Source organism: Phaeoacremonium minimum (genome assembly GCF_000392275.1).
Source record: "Phaeoacremonium minimum UCRPA7 unplaced genomic scaffold PA7_03_scaffold_337, whole genome shotgun sequence".
Classification (NCBI taxonomy): Eukaryota; Fungi; Ascomycota; class Sordariomycetes; order Togniniales; family Togniniaceae; genus Phaeoacremonium; species Phaeoacremonium minimum.
The window spans coordinates 94235-118058 of NW_006921241.1; the positions used below are offsets into that span (position 1 = coordinate 94235).

The 23824-nt window shown below is 50.8% G+C and overlaps 4 protein-coding genes across 4 annotated transcripts; 2 read left to right on the forward strand and 2 right to left on the reverse strand.

Annotated features, from left to right (window-relative positions):
- Nucleotides 1–3921: 3921 nt before the first annotated feature.
- Nucleotides 3922–5171, reverse strand: UCRPA7_4389 (putative lactonohydrolase protein; the record flags this gene model as incomplete). The annotated part of the gene is made up of 2 exons (XM_007916956.1): nt 3922–4541; nt 4622–5171. The coding sequence occupies 2 exons, from the start codon at nt 5169–5171 to the stop codon at nt 3922–3924; spliced, it is 1170 nt and encodes a 389-aa protein (XP_007915147.1).
- A 4122-nt stretch (nt 5172–9293) lies between these two features.
- Nucleotides 9294–11144, forward strand: UCRPA7_4390 (putative uracil permease protein; the record flags this gene model as incomplete). Its single annotated transcript, XM_007916937.1, has 5 exons — nt 9294–9296; nt 9378–9687; nt 9749–9828; nt 9897–10204; nt 10265–11144. The coding sequence occupies 5 exons, from the start codon at nt 9294–9296 to the stop codon at nt 11142–11144; spliced, it is 1581 nt and encodes a 526-aa protein (XP_007915128.1).
- An 8502-nt stretch (nt 11145–19646) lies between these two features.
- On the forward strand, nt 19647–21316 carry UCRPA7_4391 (putative cytochrome p450 protein; the record flags this gene model as incomplete). The annotated part of the gene is made up of 6 exons (XM_007916955.1): nt 19647–19716; nt 19792–19988; nt 20057–20403; nt 20463–20588; nt 20646–21135; nt 21200–21316. 6 exons carry the CDS (start codon nt 19647–19649, stop codon nt 21314–21316), a joined length of 1347 nt encoding a protein of 448 aa, XP_007915146.1.
- Nucleotides 21317–21824: 508 nt separating this feature from the next.
- Nucleotides 21825–23296, reverse strand: UCRPA7_4392 (hypothetical protein; the record flags this gene model as incomplete). Its single annotated transcript, XM_007916943.1, has 3 exons — nt 21825–21866; nt 21919–22539; nt 23216–23296. The coding sequence occupies 3 exons, from the start codon at nt 23294–23296 to the stop codon at nt 21825–21827; spliced, it is 744 nt and encodes a 247-aa protein (XP_007915134.1).
- Nucleotides 23297–23824: the final 528 nt, after the last annotated feature.

Consider the following 23824-nt stretch of genomic DNA (forward strand, 5'->3'; position numbering starts at 1 on the left):
AGCTTCTAGAGCAGCTACATAGGTCTTACGCACTGGTCGTCGTCTATCTTGGGCCGTGTCGTAAGTGCACTCATCGCCATGCAAATCACAAAGAGCTGCTCAAGAGCACAGTTAATAAGAGCTAAGTCCAGGATAATACTGTATATCAAGGTTCCCTACCACATGTTGGTCGTCCATCACACCGAGTCTTCCTATGACCACCAGTAAGCATTAGCCATCCATGACTCGACTCAATGTTGTGTTAAACATACTTCCGGCGGCAAACATTGCAAGCTCTGCGAATGTGTTTTGATCCCCTTCTCTTGGAAGAGTTGCCCGGCTCGGATTCCGCATCTCCAGCTGACGATAAGCCTGGGGCATCCTCTTGGTAGGACAATCCTAGAGGGCGAGAGGCCCGCGCTGCCATCCTGTCTTCAAATTGCCATTACCTGATAACACTGATACACGGATCTTGACACCCTATAGCAATGCGTTGGGCCTAATACTCTGGTCCTACTGGAGCATGGAAGGAATAGGATTTGTTATCTGGGTTAGGTTATGTGTTAGTTCCCCCGCGACCTAAGAACGATTGGCACTAGAAATCACGGCAGTCACGTGAGGGTGTCAATAAGGACCTCTAAATTCCCACACAGACACAAAAGAATGCGTGTGAGAATTTGCAACAGACCTGAATCTCACGGTAAATGTAGGATCATCATTAAGATAAAGTGTGTTTCCATAGGGACCAGTTGATTCGATCAAATTGCCCAAGCAGCAATATCGCCCTCGTCCCATATTCAATCAAAGGAAGGTACCAACCTCAAGTCATAACCTGTTCCCGTTGTGATATCTAGTTCGGCTTACATGTGCTCATATCAAGCAAACTATACAGTTCAACCTTGAGGCTCAATCTTCAAGAAGATATGTATTCTCCTGTCGCTACCGGTCCATCGGGAATATGGGAAATCTGGCTTATGGACTGTTCTGAAAAGTAAGCTCTGCTAGGACGTTGATCAACTGTTGCCCTCAGCCCTCAATCAAGGTGCTTCAGGAATAATTTCGGCTCTTTTGATACCAGCCTGTTTCTTGAGCTTCGTCTTGCTTCTTTTAGTGATAATTTGATGGTCAGTAGCGGATGAACGTCCATAGCCGACGGGCCGGAGTGCATCCTGGTTATTTCCGACGAATCTCATTATGTAACAGCGGGTCGATCTCGAACAGGTTGATAGAACCTCAAGGCTTGAATCAAAGATTGAGATCCGACTGTCAATTGAATCGACAGATGGATCAGGTCCAATAGGCTTTCTCCGAGCATATTCTTACGTGTGGCTGTGTCGCTATGAATCTTGCCTGTTGAAGTGCATAGCCTGGGGCTGGGCTTTTCTCACCCCATCAGTCATCGTGTAACGAGCAATTGGTTACACAGACCTATTAGACTTGCAACAGCCGCCAAGCCTCATCCACATTTGGCCCCAATTTCGCTTAAAAGACCGTCAGATGTTACTCTTGGCTGCACCTTTATGTGACATTGGAAGGAGGAGAGGGCGGGGCGGGCGGATACGCGCCTCTGATGAGATCCTTCGACCCTTTCCAGTGCTCGCTGTGCTACCTCTTCAGTTTTGTCCTCCTAATTCTTTTCTTACTCTTGACCTACCTGTGGAGAGTAAGTCCTGAGAACCAATTGCCCCCAGCAGTCTCGCAACGATTATGCTGTAGAATTTTGATCAATTAGCAAATTCTCCTGACAGAAGCCAGCCCGGAATCAAATCGGCTGGCTGCGAAGCAGTCGCACCAGGGTGGTCGATGGAAAACCAACCGGGTTTGGAGGTGTCGCCTCACCAGTCCTACCGGTCGCCTGGCCACAGTGAGACCGGCGCATTTGAGTCTGGTTTGGAGGTCGTGCCGGAGCAGCCCGGTCTATACCCCGCCGATCCGAAGCCACCGGAAGCCGAGAAGATTGTGGCGTCGACACCCCCGGTGGCGGCGGCGGCACAGAGGAAGCGAGTATGGTGGATCATCGGCGGCATCGTACTAGTCGCCGTTATCATCGGAGCCGTCGTGGGAGGCGTTGTTGGGAGTAGAGCATCACGTAACAACAGCAATAACGACTCATCCGAAGGTGCATCCTCAACAACAGGCACCCTAACGACCACTAGCACCGGTACTGCGACATCCTCCACGCCGACAAATACGCTTGTGCGGCAAAACTCGAGACTTGCTGTGACGGGATACCGGATCAAGGACACAAGCACGTTCCGCTTCCGATTATTCTTTCAGGACTTAGACGATAAAATCCGCTATACAGACTACTTCAGTTACAACGATTCGTGGATAGATACAATATTGCTTGACAATATTTCCACACTTCCTGGCACACCATTGGCTGCGTCGTCCTATCTGGAGAATGATCCGGTAAGATGCTTGCTGAGACTCCCCGAACTCAGGGAGAGACTAACGTGCCCATTCTGATCACATAGCCCGATGCCCAGCTCTATTTCTTAAACAAGTCATCCATTTTGAAAGCTTTGGTTTTCAGACCAGACACGGGCGTCAAGGGGGCGCAAAGATTTGGTCTCGCCAACCTAGAGATAGAGGTAGACCCAACGACACGGCTCGGCGCGTATCACCCCTTTTTGGTGACGCAACTGGCCAATGACTCGATGCTCTGGATCCGTGATAGTAACACAGCGTGGCCTAACAGGACTCTCCAGATCACAGGATCAACAGGGACAAGCATGGCTGTACTGACTGCTGCAGTCACCTATTCCAAGTCGGCCTCCATCTTGTATCGTGATGCCGACGGCTATCTTACCTCGTACGTTGCGGACAGAGCTAATCCCTCGGTCTTGGAAGAGGACTGGTCGTGGTATTATGGTATGTCTTTCATTGTACTTGTATAACCGTTGCGTTTCCCGTATTCATGCAATAGTGTGCATACCCGAAGGTCCTAATACTCTTAACAGGGCAAATTCATGCCGAGATTCCGTCATCTTCGATCGGCGCCTTTGCATACGCACGTGGAGAAGACAATTTCATCAACACATACGCGCTTTACCGGGATACCTCCGGGGCTTTGCAATATATGTGGCAGAATGACAGCTCGTCTTGGCAGGGGCCATCAACAGACGAGGTCCTAGGAGATGCCGATGACGGAACAGACATCGTGTGCCTAACAGAGCAGGCTTGGGACGGGGTGAAAGTCACGCTGAAGAGCAAGACCGATATGAACAGGTGCTTCTTCCAGCGCGATGAGGTATTATGGCAGGTGTTGTACGATGGGCAGACATGGCAGGATCTTGGGCCCGTGCCGTTGAAATGAGCATTGTAGATCGGCTCCCTTAAGGCAGCATCTGGTATCTTCTACATCGTGGGACTCTACAGTCTGAGGTCTTCCATTGCCTCTGGAGATCCCAATAGAGGTGGACATTGAGCATGGCGTTACGGCACTCGGATTATTAAGCAGGAATAAAAAGTTGTATTCATCTGAAGAATATCTAAGACAGTTGTTTCTTGAGACATAAAATGCGTAATTATCTTATATAACCTAGTCATTATATCCAGCTGACACGATATGCTTGAAATTTTACAGATATCTTAGATTTCTACATGAGAATTTCAAACCTTTGATATACAACACACTATGTCCCTCGCTACTACATCATTATGAAGTGGTTGACATTTAATTTCGGTTGTGGAAAGGCCATTACAACTTGCCGTAGTAATAAAAAAGGCTGAGCAGATTATTGCAGGCTTGTTCAAGTTCTCAAAGACAAGGGGGGAAAGCATCTTGAGAACATTTTACAGAACGGCATAAAATTCAGCGATTGGAACTATAGCCTGGGCTTGACTTTGGTAATCTTTGTATTATCACAAGCTATTAGAGTTAGGACTCAAACCTTGTCATTGAGAATGATAGACCGCTCCCTTAAACCTAAGGAGCCTTCAGTGAGGCAGTCCACGTCTTTGCTTGGTCGCAGAAGCAGGGTCAGTGACATCCTGGTTGAGCTGCACGACCAGTATCTTGTCTCCAGCAAGAATTACCAACTTGTCACCCGCCAGCGCAAAGTTCTCGATCGGCGCGTATTCGTCCTCCACAAGTTGCTCCCCATTGAACACGCCCAGTTCCCTCCCGCGCGAGTCTCGGACAACAATTCCGTTCCACTCGGCAGTCCAGACACGACCGTAGTTGTCAACCTTCATTCCATCTGCAAGGCCGCTCCTATCGATGGCAAAGAGACGCTTGTTAACCGGGTTGCAATCGGCGTCCAGATCGAACTTGTAGATTGCTGGCGAGCCTGACGAGTTGGATCCCGGCCCAGTGAGTTGAACAAGCGCTACATCGCTCACGTAGAGGTGGTTGCCATTGGGGTCAGCAGCGATGCCATTTGGCGCGAGGATGTCTCCGCGAGAGATGACCGCCTGGACTGTTTTGGTGGAAGGGGTGAAACGCCATACGGCATTGGGCAAGACGGCATCACTCAACCACGTCTCTCCGTTGGCGCCGAGATCGAGGGTTGTGAAGAACAGGTTGTCCTCGCCGGGATGAGCGCACGAGCTCGAGCCTGCGGAGAGACCCACGCCACATCGTCGATCGAGTTGAAAGGGACACCGCCGTATGTGTTGATCACAGTTCTGTGCTCACCCGTGACTACATCAATTGCGTAGATGGCTGGGACGGCAGACAGGGACTTCAGACCCAGTGATGCAAAGTACACGGCACCGTCGTGGTAGGAACCTCCCGAAACGATTGGCGGGATCGTATTGTTTCCGGGTGGAGTGATTTCGTAGGTGCTCATGTCGAGGATGTAATACGGTCGAGGATCATCACCGCCGCCATCAAACCAGACTTGATTGTGCTCTGGCACCCACACACCACCTTCCTTCGCCGCCACAAAAGTCGAGTTGCTGGCACTGATCGTTGTGATCTGAGGCGAAGCGTCGACTATGGTGTAGAACGAATCGTCATAGGCATAGAAGGTTGAGTTGCGCGCCGCAGCCAAGATCGCATCGATTGACGAATTGCCGGTTTCCGTGTCAATGAAGTTGGCGTTGATGCTGCCTTCATAGCCTGCTGGCAACAGATAGTAGTATTCTGGAGGAATTGATACACCACCAGACCCCGTCTGTGCGGAAATAGAGTCAATGATTGCCGCGACGAAGGCGCCGAGGACAATGCTTTTCATTGTGCTCATGTGGGTGGTGACGATTGAGTTGAAGCAGCTAAAGAAAGGAAGGACAGCTTGAGGATGTAATTCTCGTCGATAACTTGGCGCAGGACGCTCCATTTATGTAAAGCGAGGACGGGATGGATCCTTGTCTCCATGCCATCACACGTATTGCGACTTTTCGGAGGCATTGCGATCTAGGCATGCTAACTCGGGTCTGTCGCGACAGCCACTGAGCTCGAACGCGTATTCCTCAAGAAGCACACGTCACATTTTAGCAGTTGTGACATGTCCCAATACTTCAAAAGAACAGCAAAAGCAAAATTACGCAACTTCGTGCTCATAAAGTCTTCTGTAAAGCCTCATGAAGGATCGCGTCGTGACCAGGCAAGCGCTGTCCGTGGTTGTGGCTTAGCACGTTAAGTACGCAAATGTACGCCATCGCAATCCACGTCCTAATACGGAAATTTGCTGACAGTGATCCTTCCCGACTTTGACGATCTACCTTTTCCAGAAAAGCCACAATCAGCCGCTAATTTGATCGACCGCATAACGAGTACCCCGATGAGGGCTAGGGAGTATGCAACCCAGGCTTTGTTGGTGCAGTTGACAGTTACATTGCTGAATGACAGCAGCGGCTTAAGCTTAGTATGGTGTCCAACCCAGGGGTTTCGTGTCGAGTCGCCGGGACAAATGGGTCCAATATATGATGCCATCGACGAAATGAGGAGTGTCTCATTCACAGGCAGCTTGACGAGGCCCGGAGGAAGCATGAGCCCAGAGTCTGGAATAAGTCTCTCAAGCAATCGGCACGATGTTCATCAACGAATGGTTGTGGGATAAAGAAGCTGACACCGACAAGTCTGATGAGCAACACCGTGGTTTCTTGATCGTAAGGGATGTCAGAATCTAGAGTGTGTGCCTAGAAGGTGCCCTTGTCATTCCCGGCAGTTCCATGATGTGCAGGGATGCAATGCAGTGCGATGCAATGCGGGAAGAGCCGAGGTAGAAGTAAGGGGAGTGGGTATACTGTCCACCATAAGCTGCCTATAGTTCTCTGCGTCATCCTGTAGAGTTGGGAGGAGGGTCATGTCGAAACGTGGCGGGTTCAGCCGGTCCTTATAGATCTGTCAGTCTGGCTATGATGGATGTTATGTGCGATCAATGTGTGAGATCTTGATTCATGCTTCGAGGAAAGGCGCTCCTCAATTCGTCTTCTTCGTTCATACCCGGTCGAAGTGCGTTTCCTTCCCTGTTACTCCGGAAGCAAGTACTTGTCTTGAAAGATGATAATTTGGAAATGTTCGGACACGCGCATGTGATCCTGGACTAGAAGAGCCCCAAAGGGAAACACTGGTGAGCCCTTCGAGCATCAGTAGTAGTCCGGGATGAGTCGCTTGACTGCATGATAGGTCGGGCCAGGGCCTCACTGGAGGTCGAGACGAATTAGATGTGAGGCCAGGCTCTGGAAGGGAGGCCACGCGCAATAACTCGAAGGGCGTGACAGGTAGCAGCGAGCTCTCTACCAAGTATAGCTTACCTTTTAAGGCACTATCGTAACTTTACCTTATGCTAGCACCGAGCTGGTGCCACTCTCACGTCTCCATGCTATCACAACGGGGCAGGCACCTCGGCTCGAGTCCAAATTGGGCCCCTCCTAAAAGGATTCAATTCTATAATCGAGGAGAGGAGATCGCAGTGACAGACGAGTACGGCAAACTCTAGCTCTTAGACGCTTCATAAGGAAGCAGAATGGGAATGTTTCGGGCTTGTTGAGCTAAGCTTGACAGGTAAAGGTAGCTGCGCCCTGGCACGTGCATTAGGGTGTCAGGGTGTCGCAATGAGACAATGACGTTTCGATCAGAATATTCCTTGAGTTCGATGAAACCATCGGACGGTATATTGCAAAGTGTTCATGAGGGAGGATAAAGTTGCCGGCGGCCCGCCTTATCTATGCATATTGCCACATTGGCAAATTGCCCGCGGATCAATGATGCCTGATCGTGATAGATGGCAGCGTGCCTAGATCTTCTAGGGCGGCCAGATCATCGGGAGGACACAAGTACAGGACTTGCTGTTGATCCTTGGACGCGGGATGAAGTAAGCTGGAGGGGAACGCTGGAACGACACACCGAGCCAAGGAGCCTTATCAAAAGCAGCAACCCTGTACTTACACTTCATGTCTGCCAACGCGCCAATGATGTCGTGTTGTGTTTCTTGTTGCTTTTTTGTCGCAATCACCACAGAGAGGACCAAGCTTCCGGACGGCTGGCTTTCGAGGATGGTCTAAGCTCCAGTTAGCTCAAGGAGAAGTACCAGTCCAACGCATGCACAAAGCCGAAATAGTCATGATGTCGGGCACGAAGCTGAGAGAATTGATCGGACATCGAGACCTTGAGAGACCTGCCAAGGAAGTGAAAGAAAAAGCCGCTGATAAGACGGTAAATGCGGCAATCGGGAAGGTGATGGCGAAACATGTTTGCTTGACAACTTTTGATCGAGTCATCAATCAATCAATCAACCATTCTATCTATCAGCCTAGGAGATAGCTTGGCCTGGACAGACACTTTAATTGCGTGAAAAGATTGACATTGATCGGTACGGAGACAGAGACCAGCTCAGGCTTTGCCAGGGGGTCCAAGCCATTCCCACCAGTCACGGACAAGGCCGCGAACAAGGCCGAGGGGGCGCGATGCTGGAAGGGGTTTAGGGATGGTCAGGGAGTTGCAGGCTGTCAGATTTCGTTTTTGACGGCGCGATGGCACGTCATGATTGGGGAGATGGAGGTTGACTCGATGAGATCGAGTAATGCTTTGAATGCGGGGAGCGGGTTGGGGGAGACGGCGCTGATAAGCAGATGGACCACACCTCACACCCCCTTGCTAGCACCTCCTCGGGTCTTAACAGGCGCCGTGTTAGTGCCTCTTGGTGGCTGTAGCCGCACCGTCCCGTGGCCCGTGCAAACTCTTGAAATTTTCTGCATCTTGACGCAGTAGCGCCGCAGCTGGTCGCAGAGAAGGAGAGAAAAAAGACTCTTTTCTTATGATTCCCACTATGGATTTCCGTGATAAGACAAGAGACACAGCCAATAAGATGCCTGTCGATTGATGGGGCCAAGCGTCTTGTTACGCCTGCCGCCTTCAGTTCAGCAGGTCTTCTTCTTGCAGGAACAGCTCCCCTGTCTTGTCTTTGTCCCTTGGCAGAGGAAAAGCAGGGCCAAAAGGGTAACGTTGATCTTCGTTCCCCGGCTTTTCACCACCATTACAACAACCAGAGATGAGCATGCATCATAATTTCCCCGCTGGCCGGCGGCAGCCCTAACGGCCTCTCCGACTGCGCTTTGCTGAGATCATGCGGTCTCTAGATGCGCAAATTTTTCTCTTCCTCTCTCTCTATGGTCTTACACCTTGACTCCCTATCGATCAGCTCGGGTTCATGCAGCAAGGGACCAACCGGTCATCGCTCCTCGCGTGGGGGAGCCAAACCTGAAGTCGCATGTTTCGTCTGTCTAGACACGCGAGTCTGGCGTAAGGCTTGCCCCGGTACCGCAACCATGGCGTTGCACTCGGAGCTCTCTAGTGAGAACTTCGGATAATGATCAACACGAAACGATAAATACTCTCCCATATTCCCTTGTTTAGGACCCAATGTCTGTCTTCATCCAAGACATCCATCAGTCGGTTCTTAGATCTTTTGACAGCTCTCAAGTGAAGTGTCGTTCCTTTCCACTTAGACACGCTTAAGGCCACTTTAGCCCAGGAGCCGGACCCCATTTAGGATCCACGGCTTCGTTGAAGATCTCCGCCAACTTGACATAATATATTCAATAACAGCCTCCCCCACACTACCACTACACTGCTACCTCACGTGCATTGCGCGCGCGTCATAGCTTTGTGCATTCTGTGTTTCCTCCTCAAACAGACTTCCTCTCCCGTTCAGCTATTACTCGACGGAAACTCCCCTCCTAGGGTCTATTACGTTTCTCATCCAGAGTCTCGGGAACGTCCTCTTACCTCACCTTTCCTCCCATCCCCTCAAAAATAGCTTCATTAGCCACCGGCAATGGCTGAAGAGAAAGGGGCTAGGCTCCGTCGATGGGGCGACAAGCTTGCTGTCGATGCCGAGCCGGGATTGACCACGGCCCAGCTCATGGTAAGCTCCTCATATGATGCTAGGTGAACGGGGCATTCGCCGAGGGAATAACACCGCTAACCACAATGCGGCTGCGCACAGCTCACCAACCATGATCTGAAGCCCGTCGAGCCGGAGCGGCGCCAGTGGGGTCCCTGGAACTTTGTCGGTTTTTGGATTGCCGACTCCTTCAACATCAACACCTGGATGATCTCCTCGTCCATGGTCGTCGCCGGTCTGTCGTGGTGGCAGTCATGGCTGTGCGTCTGGATTGGCTACTTCATCGCCGCCATGTTTGTCTGTCTCACCGGTCGCATCGGTGCGACCTATCACATTGGGTTCCCCGTTGTCAATCGTGCCTCCTTCGGTATCTGGGGAAGTTTGTGGCCTGTCTTCAACCGTGCTGCTATGGGTAAGCTGCACCGCCGCTCTTATTTTCTGGATTGTCTGTTCTGTTGCTAACAGTCTCTAAGCGTGTATTTGGTACGGCGTGCAAGCTTATATCGGTGGGCATTGTGTATATCTCATGATCAGATCTATCTGGAAGTCATGGGTACGTTCCTTTCATTATCTCTTTGGAATCGAGAATCCCTGGTCTCACATACTAACGTCGTTCATTAGGACCGTGATACGATTCATAATACCTTCCCCGACGACTCTGGCACAACCACAGCTGACTGGGTTTCCTTCTTCATTTTCTGGCTGTGCTCCCTGCCTGCCATCTGGTTTCCCGTCCACAAAGTCCGTCATTTGTTCACGGTCAAAGCCTACTTCGTTCCGTGCGCCGGTATCGCCTTCTTCATCTGGGCGATTGTCCGCGCTGGTGGTGTCGGCCCTGTCGTCAAGCAGCCCGCAAAGCTCCACGGTTCTAAGATGGGCTGGGAGTTCGTGAAAGGAATTATGTCGTCCATTGCTAACTTTGCCACGCTGTAAGACCGACTTTTTGGTCTCCTATTAAGTGAGGAAAACGCTGACTTGACCTGCTCTAGTATCGTGAACGATCCTGACTTTGCTCGTTTTGCTGGAAAGCCCAAGGATGCTCTGTGGCCACAGCTGTTCACCATTCCTCTCGGCTTTGCTCTAACATCGTTCATCGGTATCATCGTGTCATCCTCGTCAGCTGTAATTTACGGTGGCGAGCCCGTCTGGGATCCCCTCGAGCTCCTCGAACGATTCATCGACGACGGTGGTTCAGCACAGCGCTTCGGCGTCTTCATCATCTCTCTCGCCTTCGCCCTCGCCCAGCTCGGCACCAACATCGCCGCCAACTCCGTGTCCGCCGGCACGGACATGACGGCGCTGCTCCCGCGCTTCCTCAACATCCGCCGTGGCGGCTACATCTGTGCGGCGGTCGGCCTCGCCATGTGCCCCTACACGCTGCTGACGGACAGCAACCAGTTCACGACCTACCTGTCCTCGTACTCGGTCTTCTTGTCTAGCATCGCCGGCGTCATGTGCTGCGACTACTACTTCGTTCGCAAGGGCTACCTCGAGATCAAGGAGCTGTACGACGCGCGCAAGACGGGCCCCTACTACTACACCTACGGCGTGCACTGGCGCGCCTACGTCGCCTACATCGCTGGCATCCTCATCAATGTCGTCGGCTTTGCCGGGGCCATCGGCCGCAAGGTGCCTGCGGGCGCGACGTACATCTACAACCTCAACTTCTTCTGCGGCTTTGGTGTTGCGGCGGCCATGTACTGGGTCTTGTGCCACTTCTTCCCCGTCCCGGCGACGAGCGATCGCTGGATGGAGGTCGGTGATGAGATTGATGATGTGCGGGTGGCGTACGATGAGAGCGCAAGCGACCATGGGGTTAGGGATGGTGCATATGAGTACAAGGGTGATGATGCGGCGAAGGTGGTTTGAGTCGGGCGCGGTGTACATCCAAAAGGGGGAGGATTCAGCCAGGGGTATTTAAGAGGCTAGAAGCGTCTACCAGAGCGATCCTGATTGAATGATTGGTTTACATGATTACATGTCACATGTCTCACCACACAGCCAAAGCGCGTGCTATCGCCACGGGCAGAAATTAACGCAGAACATACCCAGCTGTTCAAGCTTTGCGCAGAACCGTGAGATTGATTCAATTGATCACGATTATTGCCGCGAACTCAACGCGTCTGTCTGGGCGACCTCCCAAACTTGGACGCGTAAAGTGGATGCAGGACCCAGGTCTCTTTTCAGGCCTGGCCAGGGCGGTGCTCTCCAGCCCCAGCACTGTGATTGGGGAGATGGCCACTCACAGCCACATCGGAAGCTGTTTAACCAATTGCACAGGCACCTTTGCTGTCAAGGGTTCGCCAAATTATGTGACATGACGTGTGCGGGGGACTGCCCGAATGCGAACTTCCTGCGCTCTTTGCATCCTTATCAAGTGTGTTCTGCCTACAAGTACCCGGAGAGCCTTGAGCTTTGTTTGTTTATCAAGGTCTCTACGGCATGGCCTCCTTGTAATGGCCTCGCCCAGGCCACCGAGCTGGCCCTAGAATGATCGAGGCATTTTGTACGCCGCGTCTATAAGATGCCATTGAGAGCACAACCGCGCCGTTTCCAGGGCAATCGTTCTGGCTCTGTCGACCCTTCACATGTGCAGCCTCTTGATTCACATGGTTGATTTGCACCGAAGCAAGCTATGGATCCCTTATCAATAACAGCAGCTGCATTAGGATTTGCGGGCGTCTGCACGTGCATACTGCGGAACATCAAGGACACGATATCACGACTCCAGGATGTGCCGCAGAGCCTGTCGAACTTGGAGCGTGGGATCGGATTGACGGTCGCGGTCCTCTCCGAAGTGGACAGGATGCTCCGAGCCAATCGCGATATGTCGACGCCGATACCACAGGAGCAGCGGATTGTGTACTTCCTTGGTGGTTGCCAGCACACTCTGCAGGGTCTCCAATTAGAGCTAGAAGGCATGATTGGGCTTGAGAGCTGGACGAAAGCTGCGGTCATGTGGAGGGAGGATGAGATATCACGAATGCTTGTTAGCCTGGAGCAGGAAAAGCAAAGTCTGAATATCATTGTGGGAATATTGAACACGTGAGTTTTGCCCAAGTGGTGCCTCTTAGAGAGTGATGACTGACTGGTCGGCATTCAGGAGATCAATTGATGAGACCAACAGGTCCCTCGGAAGGATGCAAGCCTCCATCGACAACCTAAATGAGCGCCTGTCCGGCTCTATAATAACTCCTGAAAACCGTGTATTCCCGCATAGAGAGCTGGTACAATCCCCTCGAATGGACGATGACACGACTCTCGTTGAGACCACGCCCAGCCGTGAATCGTCACCAAGCTCCACTGAGTTTCCTTTTGACGAAGAGATAGTGAATACAAAGGTATATAGGAAGGCATTAGCAAGGTTAAGTCGTGGGAGAAAGCGTCGTTTATCTTCAAGCAGTGTATTAACTGCCAATCCTCTCGCACGTGCTCCTCTAGGAGAAGTGCAGAACCAGTCCCATGGCACAGCAAATAAAGCGGTGACTCGAGCCGATGGTGATCGGCCAAGCAAGAAGCGGAAGGGGGACGAGACAGAGAATATGCTCGGATATTTCGAAGACTATATTCATATATTCGAAGATTACCAAATATAACACGGCATGGCTGCGGGGGAAAAAAAGCATATATCGCGCGTCCTCGTAGGACTGTTACTCTAAGACATTGGCGTCGTTTGAAGGAAAGTGATTGGAAAATGATTTTCAGCCTGAGCCCGACATCATCGGCGATGCCGGCATCGTGTCATCGTGAAAGTTATCTTGACATCACATTGGAGGTCCTCAGTTACCCAAGTCCATTAACACTGGAAACTTACTAATGCTTCATGACGCCGCCCCTTTCGCTAAAGCTCTCTCCCACACTCGCAGAGTGTGTTCCCAGACCTTCTCTGCCCATCCCCGTTCTTGATAATATTTGAGCGCACTATTGGCCGGGACAACCTCATTGAGCCTATTGGCTTGCCATGATCCCGGCTTATAAATGTCACTCGTTAGGTAGAACGCGTGTCTCTCGCTTGACTCCTCCAGAGACATTCCGCGGTTCTGCATCCACCAGCCAGTCACGATCTGCACCAGAGACACGAATGCCCACCAGAAAAAGCCGTCTTTCATTCGGGGCCGGTGCTCTTCTGTCCGAGGCGTCCCTGTTTTGACCCATCTGGGAGTGTCATGTATGAAGGTGACTTGCTTTCCGCTGTCGCTCGCCGCTAGATGGTCAAATGCAAGGTCATTGCACATGGTTGTATGGTTCATAGAGCCCACAATTGTCCATCGCCGGTCAAGACCAAGGTCGTGTTCGTCAATATGCACTTCTCTGGTAGCATTCATAATGGAAAGAACTCGCGGCTGTGCCGATTGACGTAGAAGTGGAAGAAGGTTTGATACGAGCCGCAGTCGACAATAGTACCACAAAGACATGGAGAGCTCGAGCCCTTCATCCGTGTCTATCTTAGATATTAGCTCTTGATGGTTGTCAAACGTAGCGGCACGAAACACGAGACGACACATACACGTAGCACCGCGAAAAGGCATGCCACCTTGGCTCATGCACAAGCAATCCACCTTGTCCTCAGCAGAGGCGATCTGCTCACATGCAGAGTCCATGTCGGAAAGCAAGGAAACCTGGCACTCGATAAATACTATCTTGCAGCTAGGAGAAAGTGCCCGTAGTTCCTCGAGGCGGGTTGCAAACTTGGACTGTGACCTCCCCAAAATATAGAATGTTGATGAATGCAGCATGTACAACATCTTTCGAATAGTACCAAAGCCAATGCCGCTAGTCGCACCACTAAAGACGCACACACGCCCCATATGGTGCTGAGAAGTGAAGCGAGCAATGTGCTCTTTGACGCTGGCGATGACTACCATTTTCCAAGAGTCAGATGGTAGTTCGAGAATGCTTACAACGTCATATCAAGAAAAAGAGATCATTTTTGAAAGTTTCAATAAAATTCATAGATCCGGGAATTCCGGGATCGATTGATGATCATACGAAATAGGTATGTCGTAACTGCCTAGGTAGGATTGATTATACGCCAAAGGACCAGCGTATAGTAATGCTATGCGTTCGCATCCATTGTGCTGCTGACCTAATCGCACTTGCAAGGTCCACCTGGCCAAATTGAGGTAGCGTATACTACTCGGCCACCTCGTAACACAACTAACGCATGTTTGAATTGAAGATATCATCAGCGCCATCAGCGCTACAGGCATTGCAATGACCAGGCAAAGGACCAAATTTATTGTAATTTTAACTGGGTGAGTTTATGACATTCACAGGATGGCACACCGTAATCCATTCTCCCGATGATTCGACTGTCCTGAATCGCCAAGCACGTCCCATTTGGCAATGTCAAATCGAATAAGAGGCCAGGAATTCGATACACAAACGCTTTTCCCGGGCTCGGTCGTTCCCAAGCTGACAAACGAAACAACGATCGTTGACCACAACTTTTGCAAAATATCCGAACGAGTCCCTCGATATCTTTATGACTCTGATCTGGTCTTCGGTACCATTCTGCTTCAGCCGCAGCAGCCTCTATGCGGGATAGTTTGGTTGCGTCTTCCCGTTTGTCCAACTGGAGGGCTTTCATCAATTTTTGCAAGACATTTAGTAGTTCTCGCTCTGGTATGTATGGGTTTCCGACTATACTATCGAGGTCCTCAAGCATGCCATTTAGGTGTTCGTAGTCATATCCTAGCACAAGCCTTTCTGGAGGCTGATCAAGGTCCTCTAAGGCGTATTGCCCCTTCTTAGAGCCAGCTGGCAATACACGATCGATTGTTGCGCAAAATTGGCGGGCATTTGTTCCAGTAGAGTTGAAAATGTGCTTAGCAACATGACAAAGGACCAGTACTGGTTTCGACTCCTTGAAGTCATAGTATTCAAAATCCTCAAGACATCCGACTTTCTCAAGCTCTGGTTTGAGCTCTCCATCCCGGATAATAGTAGAATGCCTTGCCTTTTGACGACATGCTCCGAGGTTCCACACGTTGGGCGTGAACTGTGAGTAACCTCGAAGCCAAGAGGCCCTAGGCTCTATCGTCTCCTCCGGTGGGAGTGTAAGAAGCAGAGGAGTATAGTCGCCACTCTTCAAGCTCTGCCAAGCAATTGACATATAAGACCCAAAATTGTCCCCAGACATGATAGTTGCGACCTCACTCTTGTCCTGGCGCAATCCGAGCATGGCACGAAGGCCAAAGTACTGATCGCTAGCGTCCCGGCATGATTTCTGTCCGAGGATATACACAGCGCTTCCGAAGGTGTGACTTCCCACTTCCTCCTTCCAGAGCTCTGTGTCCATCCATGAGATAGCCTGGTCCCATCTATAGCCCCAAAATCTACAGTCCGCACTAAACTTATCGACGCCACTCCGTGCCGTGAAGTCGGCATTGTTTTGTTCCACCTGATGGCAGAGCTCTTTAGCGGAGAGCTCAAACACTTTGAAATCTTCGGTAAGGACTTGCACTTCTCTGCCTTGGATATACTCTAGCGTCACCCACATCCGACTAAACCAACGCGACCGGGTAAGTTTAGCAACAGCGTTCATGTAGTCACTGTAGTCAACTCCTTTATTGACATGGTCGAGACTTTGGATTCGTACATCATCTAAGTGCATAACCATCATTTTCGGATAAGAGTAAATGCTAGGTATTGCCAGAAGAAGCTGCTGGTGAATCTCCTTGTGCCACTGAGGAACACTCATGTAATCGTGCCATATCTCTATGTTGCCATACTTCTGCTTCAAAGCAAGTAATGTTCTCATCGAAGTGTTGTAAGCAAGCCTTGTTGCGTCTAGTGTTTCAACTTCTTTTTGTTGGGAGCTTGAAATTACGTCGTGCCAGGCATGTGAAACTGGAATATAATTAACCTTCTCTTGTTGAATACAATCAAGATGTCGATTGAATATCCGGACTGCGTAGGGCGAGGTACGTGTATCTGCGGTTTCCGCCTCCATATTGTGGCTGGTTTCAATAGCGAACTTTCGAACCGGAGGTCGATTGTCAATATCAAAATTCTGATTGCAGACCATGCAGCTTGTGTCCAAGCCATGTCTCCAAATGTGTGTGAGGTAATTTGATTCGCATAGCGTTTGTTTCTGCTTCCCAACATACAGAGTGACTAATGGCTCAAGCATAGCTTCATGGTCATTGTTTTCGATTTCCAAGCGCGCCATTATCGTTGAAAATTGAACAATTTGCCCAAGGCCTTGTTCGGACTGCCGGTTTTGGGTGACTTCAACAGGACTGCTTACATCACTCAGCAGAGTTAGTAGAGATCGATCCGGTTCGGGATCACTTGTTAATTGAGAGAAACAGCGTTTTTGCTTCCTTCCGTAGGTCTCGTGAAAAGCCTCGGCGGGATTTATCATTGTATCGGGCATTGTGGCGCTTTTCTAGGCCTGAAATGGACAATGGCCTGGCTGCTACCGTCGACGATATACGATATGTCACATTGATATGAATTGTGTGGGCGTGGAATTGAAATTCTCTCGTGTGTCCTTGGCTTGCGCGAAATGAGATCTACGTTTGCATGGTTGTAAAGCGTTACCTCCGTCTGATCACGGCAGTTTCTTGTATATTCAAAACCTCATTTAATCCTTTTGGTAGTAACCCACCTTGAACGAAGCAGTTCTCACCGCACTTTATGTGGTATGGCTTTTGCGCCATGCATAAGACGCTCTATTAGGCAGACAATCCGGGATGGTAGAGCCTTGCAGTCTGCTACCTAAATAACAACCTATCGACCATCGCGACGGGATATAAGATTGGTGATAAGTTAACCCAAAGGGTCAATTGCAAATGCAGTTCAGAAGTCACGGAGGGTTAGTTCAAACGCATTATTGCAATGGTTCACTAAGCTGGGCAAACATACGCATTTCTCAACTACGAAGTTACGTACCCGATGAACACACCTGTGGTTGGCTCTCATGTTTGTAATCCACCAACCCCGCCCACCAAGGCAACTCATTGAGGTGTCTGAGCGTAGGCTGCATAACTGGGTAATAAGTGAGCGTTGATACCCCATACCAGATCGTCCATAGGTCAAATGCCATGAATGTTTCAATCCCTAAAGTCTTTTCTCATATCAGTGAGAAAAAACTCGAGCTCCTCGGCGGTCCATTGGAGTCCACTTGTGTAAAGGGCCAAGCTCAATCCAGATATCCCATCGCAGAGGTTGTGAAGACAGCATATCCCTAACGACAGTTTGTTAGTATCCTCTGGTGTAACTTGTTTGTGCCCACGAGTGTGTTTACCCATGTCCTTATGACTCTTATCTTTGGGCCATGTGTGAACCCCCCCCTCCGTGGCGGTGAGTTGCTCTTTGTAATGGAGTGCGCTGTCTAATGGCCGCTTAAGGATATGGCTAGCCTCAAGGGACTTGTCAGTCCACTTCTTGATTGCTGCGTCTTGATTCACCGTGCCATCTTCGCTTTCTATCGGGGAAAAGAATATCGGCAACCTCTACCCAGCCTTTTGGGTTGAGATGCCTGAAAACTGAGATTAGCTGAATCCTTCAAAGTGCTAAAGTTCAACCCCAACGTTACTCAAAGCATTATTGGAAGGATTTGGGTTAATTTGATAGTGAGCCTGTCAGCATACAGCCGTAAATCAAGTCGAATTTGGTTTCGTATGTCCAACTCTCTTCAAGATCGTCAACAAAAGAATGATGGGTTCGGTGGAACGCTAAGAAAGGTTAGTGTTGATGCCTGAGTAGGTCACATAGATAGCAGAAGCTTACAACGCCAGTTGTATAGGACTCAAGTCAACTTCCACGACCTAGCACTATCAGCGGTTGGACTGAAACACGTTTGAGTACGCTTCTGGATGTTCATCGGCTAAGAAGTGCAACAAGGGCCCCTGTGGTCATCCCAAGTTCTTAAGAATCCGAAGCGTAGTGATGGGTAACATACCAAAGCCAGGAGCCCAAATCCCTTTCCCTGTGCCGGCATCGAGCACTCGGTGTGATTGCTTGTCCTGGCCCGCGGGCCATATGTATAGTTTGGCATCGACGGCTAGTGTGAAAAGATGGTGCTGAAGGTCTGTTTTGTGGCACATTAGGCTCATAGGTTTCGATACATCAATGCGGAGAAGCTTCAACTCGCCTAACCGCTCGTTTTCAGCCTTGACGAGTGAATGTCAACAGCAACTCTGAAATCTTCGTGGGTCGCTGAGTGTTGCTTGTCTACCTCGTCATTGGGCAACACGTATTTTGCATAAAAGCCTTGTCAGGAGTTTTGACGAAGAACGACCTGTTTACTTACGCCCATCTTTGTAGGCATGATATGTGCGACCATTCTCCTGACGATATTGCATGATGCTGGAGGTGGTGGACTGTGTTGCGCTGCTCGCACCCTGGACGTGATCCAAGAGATCTGATTAGCGTGCGGCGAGCATACCGGCGCCGTGTCGCCGGAAGACCAAGGGCGGCAATGCCATGAAAGAAGTACGCACCACGTTCAAAGCAGAATCGCTATCGTCAATCACATCTCCGCCCTGGAGCATACGAAACGCGCGTTAGATCTGAAGTTCGTGGGTCCATAGATTGTCACTGTGCTGCAGGGAGAATTAGTGGGACGGATGGGGACAAGGGACGGGCCTTACCGCGTCGGCGTCAACAGCCACCATCTAGAAATCATCTTCGGTGGGGACCAATCGTCGTTACATTGCACCGTAGACTAGAACGGATGCATCGCTAGCCGATGTGCCATTCTCATGAACTTTACCCCGGCTGGCAAGACTCTTCGTGGGCCCCTCCGTCCCGCCAGGCTTTGACAAGATGGAACCCCGCTGCTAACAAGCCGTCGTCTTCGCGTGCACCGGGGGACAAGCCCATGGACCCCCGCCAGCACTATGATTCGGCGGGTGTTCGCTCTTGCATGCTGAATCCAGGCCAACGCACCGGAGGCCCAGACCCAACCGGGAACAGGATGATAGTCAGCAGCTGCAGGTCACGGCAAGCCCGTCTACTTGGGTAGGCAAGTAAGTAGGTAACAGTGGTAAGTCACGCATCTCAGGTAGTCAACGCTGTAATTACCGTGAAAGTCAGATACCGGACAGGGACGCCTGAATTGCATTGAGGACTCCGCTGCTGCAGGCTCACCTCCACCTCACTTTAACGTTACCAAACAACCTGACACTCTTGTCGATCGGTGACGGGAAGGAAAGGAGCAGGTAATTTGTCTGCAGGTCTCTCGTCGCACGCCATGACTGTGTTACCTGAGAACCTCAGCGGGCTTCTCAGCCGCATCCAAACGACAGCATTGATCGGCTCAATCCTGGCGGCGATCATCGCTTCGGTGGTCTTATCTACGCTGAGGCAGTATTACCGCCTCCGACATATCAAGGGCCCAGCCTCCGCAGGCTTCTCAAGATGGTGGCTACTGTCCATGTCACTGGCGGTCGCATGCATCTAGATCTCTACGATGTCTGCCAGAGATACGGTATGTCCTGTTTACAGCAGCATTTCTTTCAGGGACAGTCACGCTGACGTGCGGCGCATTCTGGCGCCTCTACAGGGGATATTGTGCGCATTGGACCGAATGAGCTTGTCACCAGCGATCCACGCCTCGTGAAACGAATGCTCAGTGTCCGCAGTCCGTACAAGCGTGCGTACTGGTATTACGCCATGCGCTTTGATCCCAGCCGAGACAACGTCCTGTCCATGAGAGAGGATGCACAGCACAACGCGCTCCGCGCGAAGATGGCCCACGGCGTAAGCAGCATGAACCCTTGGCCCGTGCCGTAACCCCCTGATACACCACTGACCGACGACGATAACAGTATTCTGGCAAAGAGGTTGAGAATCTCGAGTCTTGCATCGATGGGAATGTTCGGTTACTCATCCGGCTTATCGAGAAGTATGTTGCTGAGAATAAGGAGTTCGACGTTGGTCGCAAGGCGCAATTCTTCACTCTCGATGTCATCTCAAACATTGCCTTTGGAAAAGCTTTCGGGTTTCTTAGCAGCGATTCGGATCTCTTCAAGTACTGCCAGACATTTGAAGAGCAGATGCCCGGCATCATCACGACCACCATCTACCCGTGGCTCGTTAATGTTCTGCAATGGCCAATCATTAAGAGCGCGATGCCGTCCGATAAGGACCCCATCGGCTTCGGCAGGATCATTGGGTGTGTTCTCATCGCGTCTTCTCTTCCGACCACTTCAGCTAACGTTAACCCTACCATAGAATTGCACGACAAGTTGCCGACGAAAGATATCGACCCGACGCAAAAGTGCAGAAGGATATGCTTGGCTCATTCATAGCCCATGGCCTCTCACGTGAGGACGGCGAGTCTGAGACTCTTCTGCAGATGTATGCTGCTATCTCATAATCCCTGGGGAGAATTCGTACCCTCTAAGCGTCTCATAGCATCGCCGGATCGGACACGACAGCCACGGCTGTGCGTGCTACAATGCTATATGTCATGACAAACACACGTGTGATCAACGCCCTCCGGGCCGAAATGGAGTCTCTCGGAACAGTGACGTCGGAATCGATCATCAGCGACGCCCAGGCGCGCACGATGCCCTATCTTCAAGCAGTCATCAAGGAAGGCCTGCGTATTCATCCGACCGTCGTAGGCTTACAGCCCAAGGAAGTGCCCGCCGGCGGCGACGTATGGAACGGAGTCGCGCTGCCTGCAGGGACTGACATCGGTATTTGCTACTGGGGCTTCATGCGGCGACCAGAGATCTGGGGAGAGGATGCGGCAGAGTTCCGTCCGGAGCGATGGCTCGATTCGCCGCCGGAACGCTTGCGCGAGATGGAGTCTACATGGGAGCTGGTATTTGGGCATGGGCGGTGGCAGTGTCTGGGCAAGAATGTCGCGCTCATGGAGCTGAACAAGGTCTTTGTTGAGGTGAGTCGACGCCGGTCCTGCTGCAACCTTGAGCGTGCTTGATGCTGACATGTGTCTCACTTAGCTATTCCGGCGCTTTGATTTTGCTTTGGTGAACCCTACTGATCCATGGAGATCATTTAATGCTGGTGTTTTCATTCAGCGTGACTTCTGGATAAAGGCCTATCAACGAGATTATTAATTGCTATGTTACACGATAAGTCTGACTTTCTCGTAGTCTGTACTAATTAGATTAGAATTCTGCTGGGATGCTTAGCTGAAACCCGTAGAATGCGCCGTAGATGTGTTGGGATATCGCCGCGCCTTCCCTATGACGTCAGCGCTGCCTTAACGAGTGCAATAAGGAAGGAGCTTCCATAAGACCTCCAGTCGGAGAAGGAAAGCGCGACCGAGTGAGCTCCGGTGAAACTGAGTCTGCAAGTGAACCTTGGAAGATGGTAGGTTTATTACTCTCCATCGAGAACAACAGGTAGTAAACGTAATGAACGAAAACACTCTTTCACGCAGAAAAATCAGGAAAGGTAACAAACGGGTACCAAGTCAGACTCAATTGACAAATCACTATAGGTATCATAAACAATGTACCGTACGCCCCTCAACCAACGCCTGCCTTATGCACAAGGATGAATCTCGAGCGAACCAAGCGATAACGACTCCAGCTCCCTCACATCCTCCACGTTGGTGCCAGCCTAAGCATTGTCGCCAGCCTGAGCACGAGCCGCAACCATGAGCTACATTGTTGTTAGTAACAGAATGAGTAGTGTACATGTAGATACAGCTTACCACATCGTACGAGACTCTGAGCATCACACAGAGGGTGCGAACGACGCCTGTAACAGGTCGCAGTGCATCCAGCTCCGCCTGTAGAGTCTGAATCTGATCATTCAGGTCCTCAATCTGCGCTTCGTGATCCTCGACAGTGGACTCCATGTCCTTGACATTGTTGCCCACCTCCAAGACCTCATTGTCGAGTGACTGCAGGCGTGAGTAGTCATGATTAACCTCGTCTCGAATCTCGCCAATGGTGTTATTGATCAGGGTAACATCGACATCGGTGCCATCCGCACGATCGATGGCAGCGTTAGCAGCCCGGGATGCCTTTGCGGCAGCAGTCTTCACTCCGTCCACGGTTGCCATCATTCCATTCATGGTAGTCTTCTCTCCCTTAACAATAGTCTTGACATCATCCATGGTGGACTTCACGCCATCCATGACAGCCTTCACGCCATTGATCTGGCCTTCCAAAGTGGCGATAGAGGCCACAATTAGAGCAGTAGATTCGGTAGCGTTCGTGGCTCGGACAGCAGCCATGGCCTGGTCGGAGGCGACGGGACCAGCTCGGTCAATCGCGAAGCGGGTGATATCCTGGATGGTCAGGCTATCAATACCGGAAGTGAGATGTCCCTGTATTCAGTCAGCAGGGGAGACCAGCTGGTAAGTTCATCATCGGAAAGTGACTTTAGTTTGATTTGAAAAGGTTCTCGCGTGGCACGATTTGGTCATATTTCGAGTCTTCTTTGCTCTCCAATCCACCGGGTTCTCGCAGAGCCTGGCAGTTGCCCAAAGCTCCGTGCCAAGCTCAAATGATCCCCCCCAGTTCAGGACCCCATAAAGTATCCACACCGTAGAAATGATCCAGCCAAACCATCGCGTTGGGCTGTCCCCGAAGGGAAGGTATCGGAGCTCTTCAAACAGGCAACCAAGTCCAAGGCCCTTCTTGATGAAGTTGCTCTTCTTCGTGAGTTTGAAGAGGAAGAACAAGCTCCACCAAGAAGAACCAAGCCACACAAGGTGGCACCAGGTGCTCATAGAGCAATGAGAACCTGGCTGCTAGAATTCGCCAGATAGTACGAATTGTAGCGAGTGACAAGGCTTCGCGAACCCTTGATGAGCCCCTGAGATTAGTCTCTGTCGCTTGGACTAGTGCTTGGCGACAGAGACAATGGAGGATCTCGGTTTGGGCCCCCGAACGCGCGTGGGAAAGCGGTTTTACGCCTGTAAAGAAGAGGTGTCGCAAAGGGAAATAGACTCGACCGATGTCTGAATACAGTACAATTGAATGAAATGGTGAAGAACTTACCAGGTCTGGGGTGCCGTTGGCTGAGTTGTCGTCCGCCTGGTGCGTGGCGCCAGGGCGCTTGTGTTTCATAGAGCCGGGCATCTGCGAAATTGTTTAATCAGTATCTAAGATCAACATAAAAGCAATCATAAGAGGTAGCATTGGAATACCAGGGTGATAATGAGACGGTGAACGATTCGGTGAAGGTCAGACTTGAAAGAGGTCGAAGTTGGAGGACGGTAAGATCGAGAGAAAAGGTGATGGAAGAAGGCTGATGAAAATTTTGTTTGCGGTATGGGTGTGGGTAAAGGTGGTGCCTGGGAGAAGATCGGGAATGAGGTTACTGATCACGTGTGGAGAGCATGTGGAATGCTGACTACCTGGGAAGATACACGCGTGGGAAAGAGCTGGAGCCAGTGCGTTTATTACGTGTGTGAGATGGAGCTTGGGACGTTGATTACATACGTAAGAGGAATGACGAGTAGGTAAGGAGAGAGATCGGGAAGTTGATTACCTGGGGTATGTGGAAGTGTTGGAAAGTAAGGAAGGTATGGGTAAATAACTGGGAGAGAAGGTAGGTAACTGGTAAAGAAGGTAAATAACTGGGAAGAAGGTAGGCAACTGGGAAAG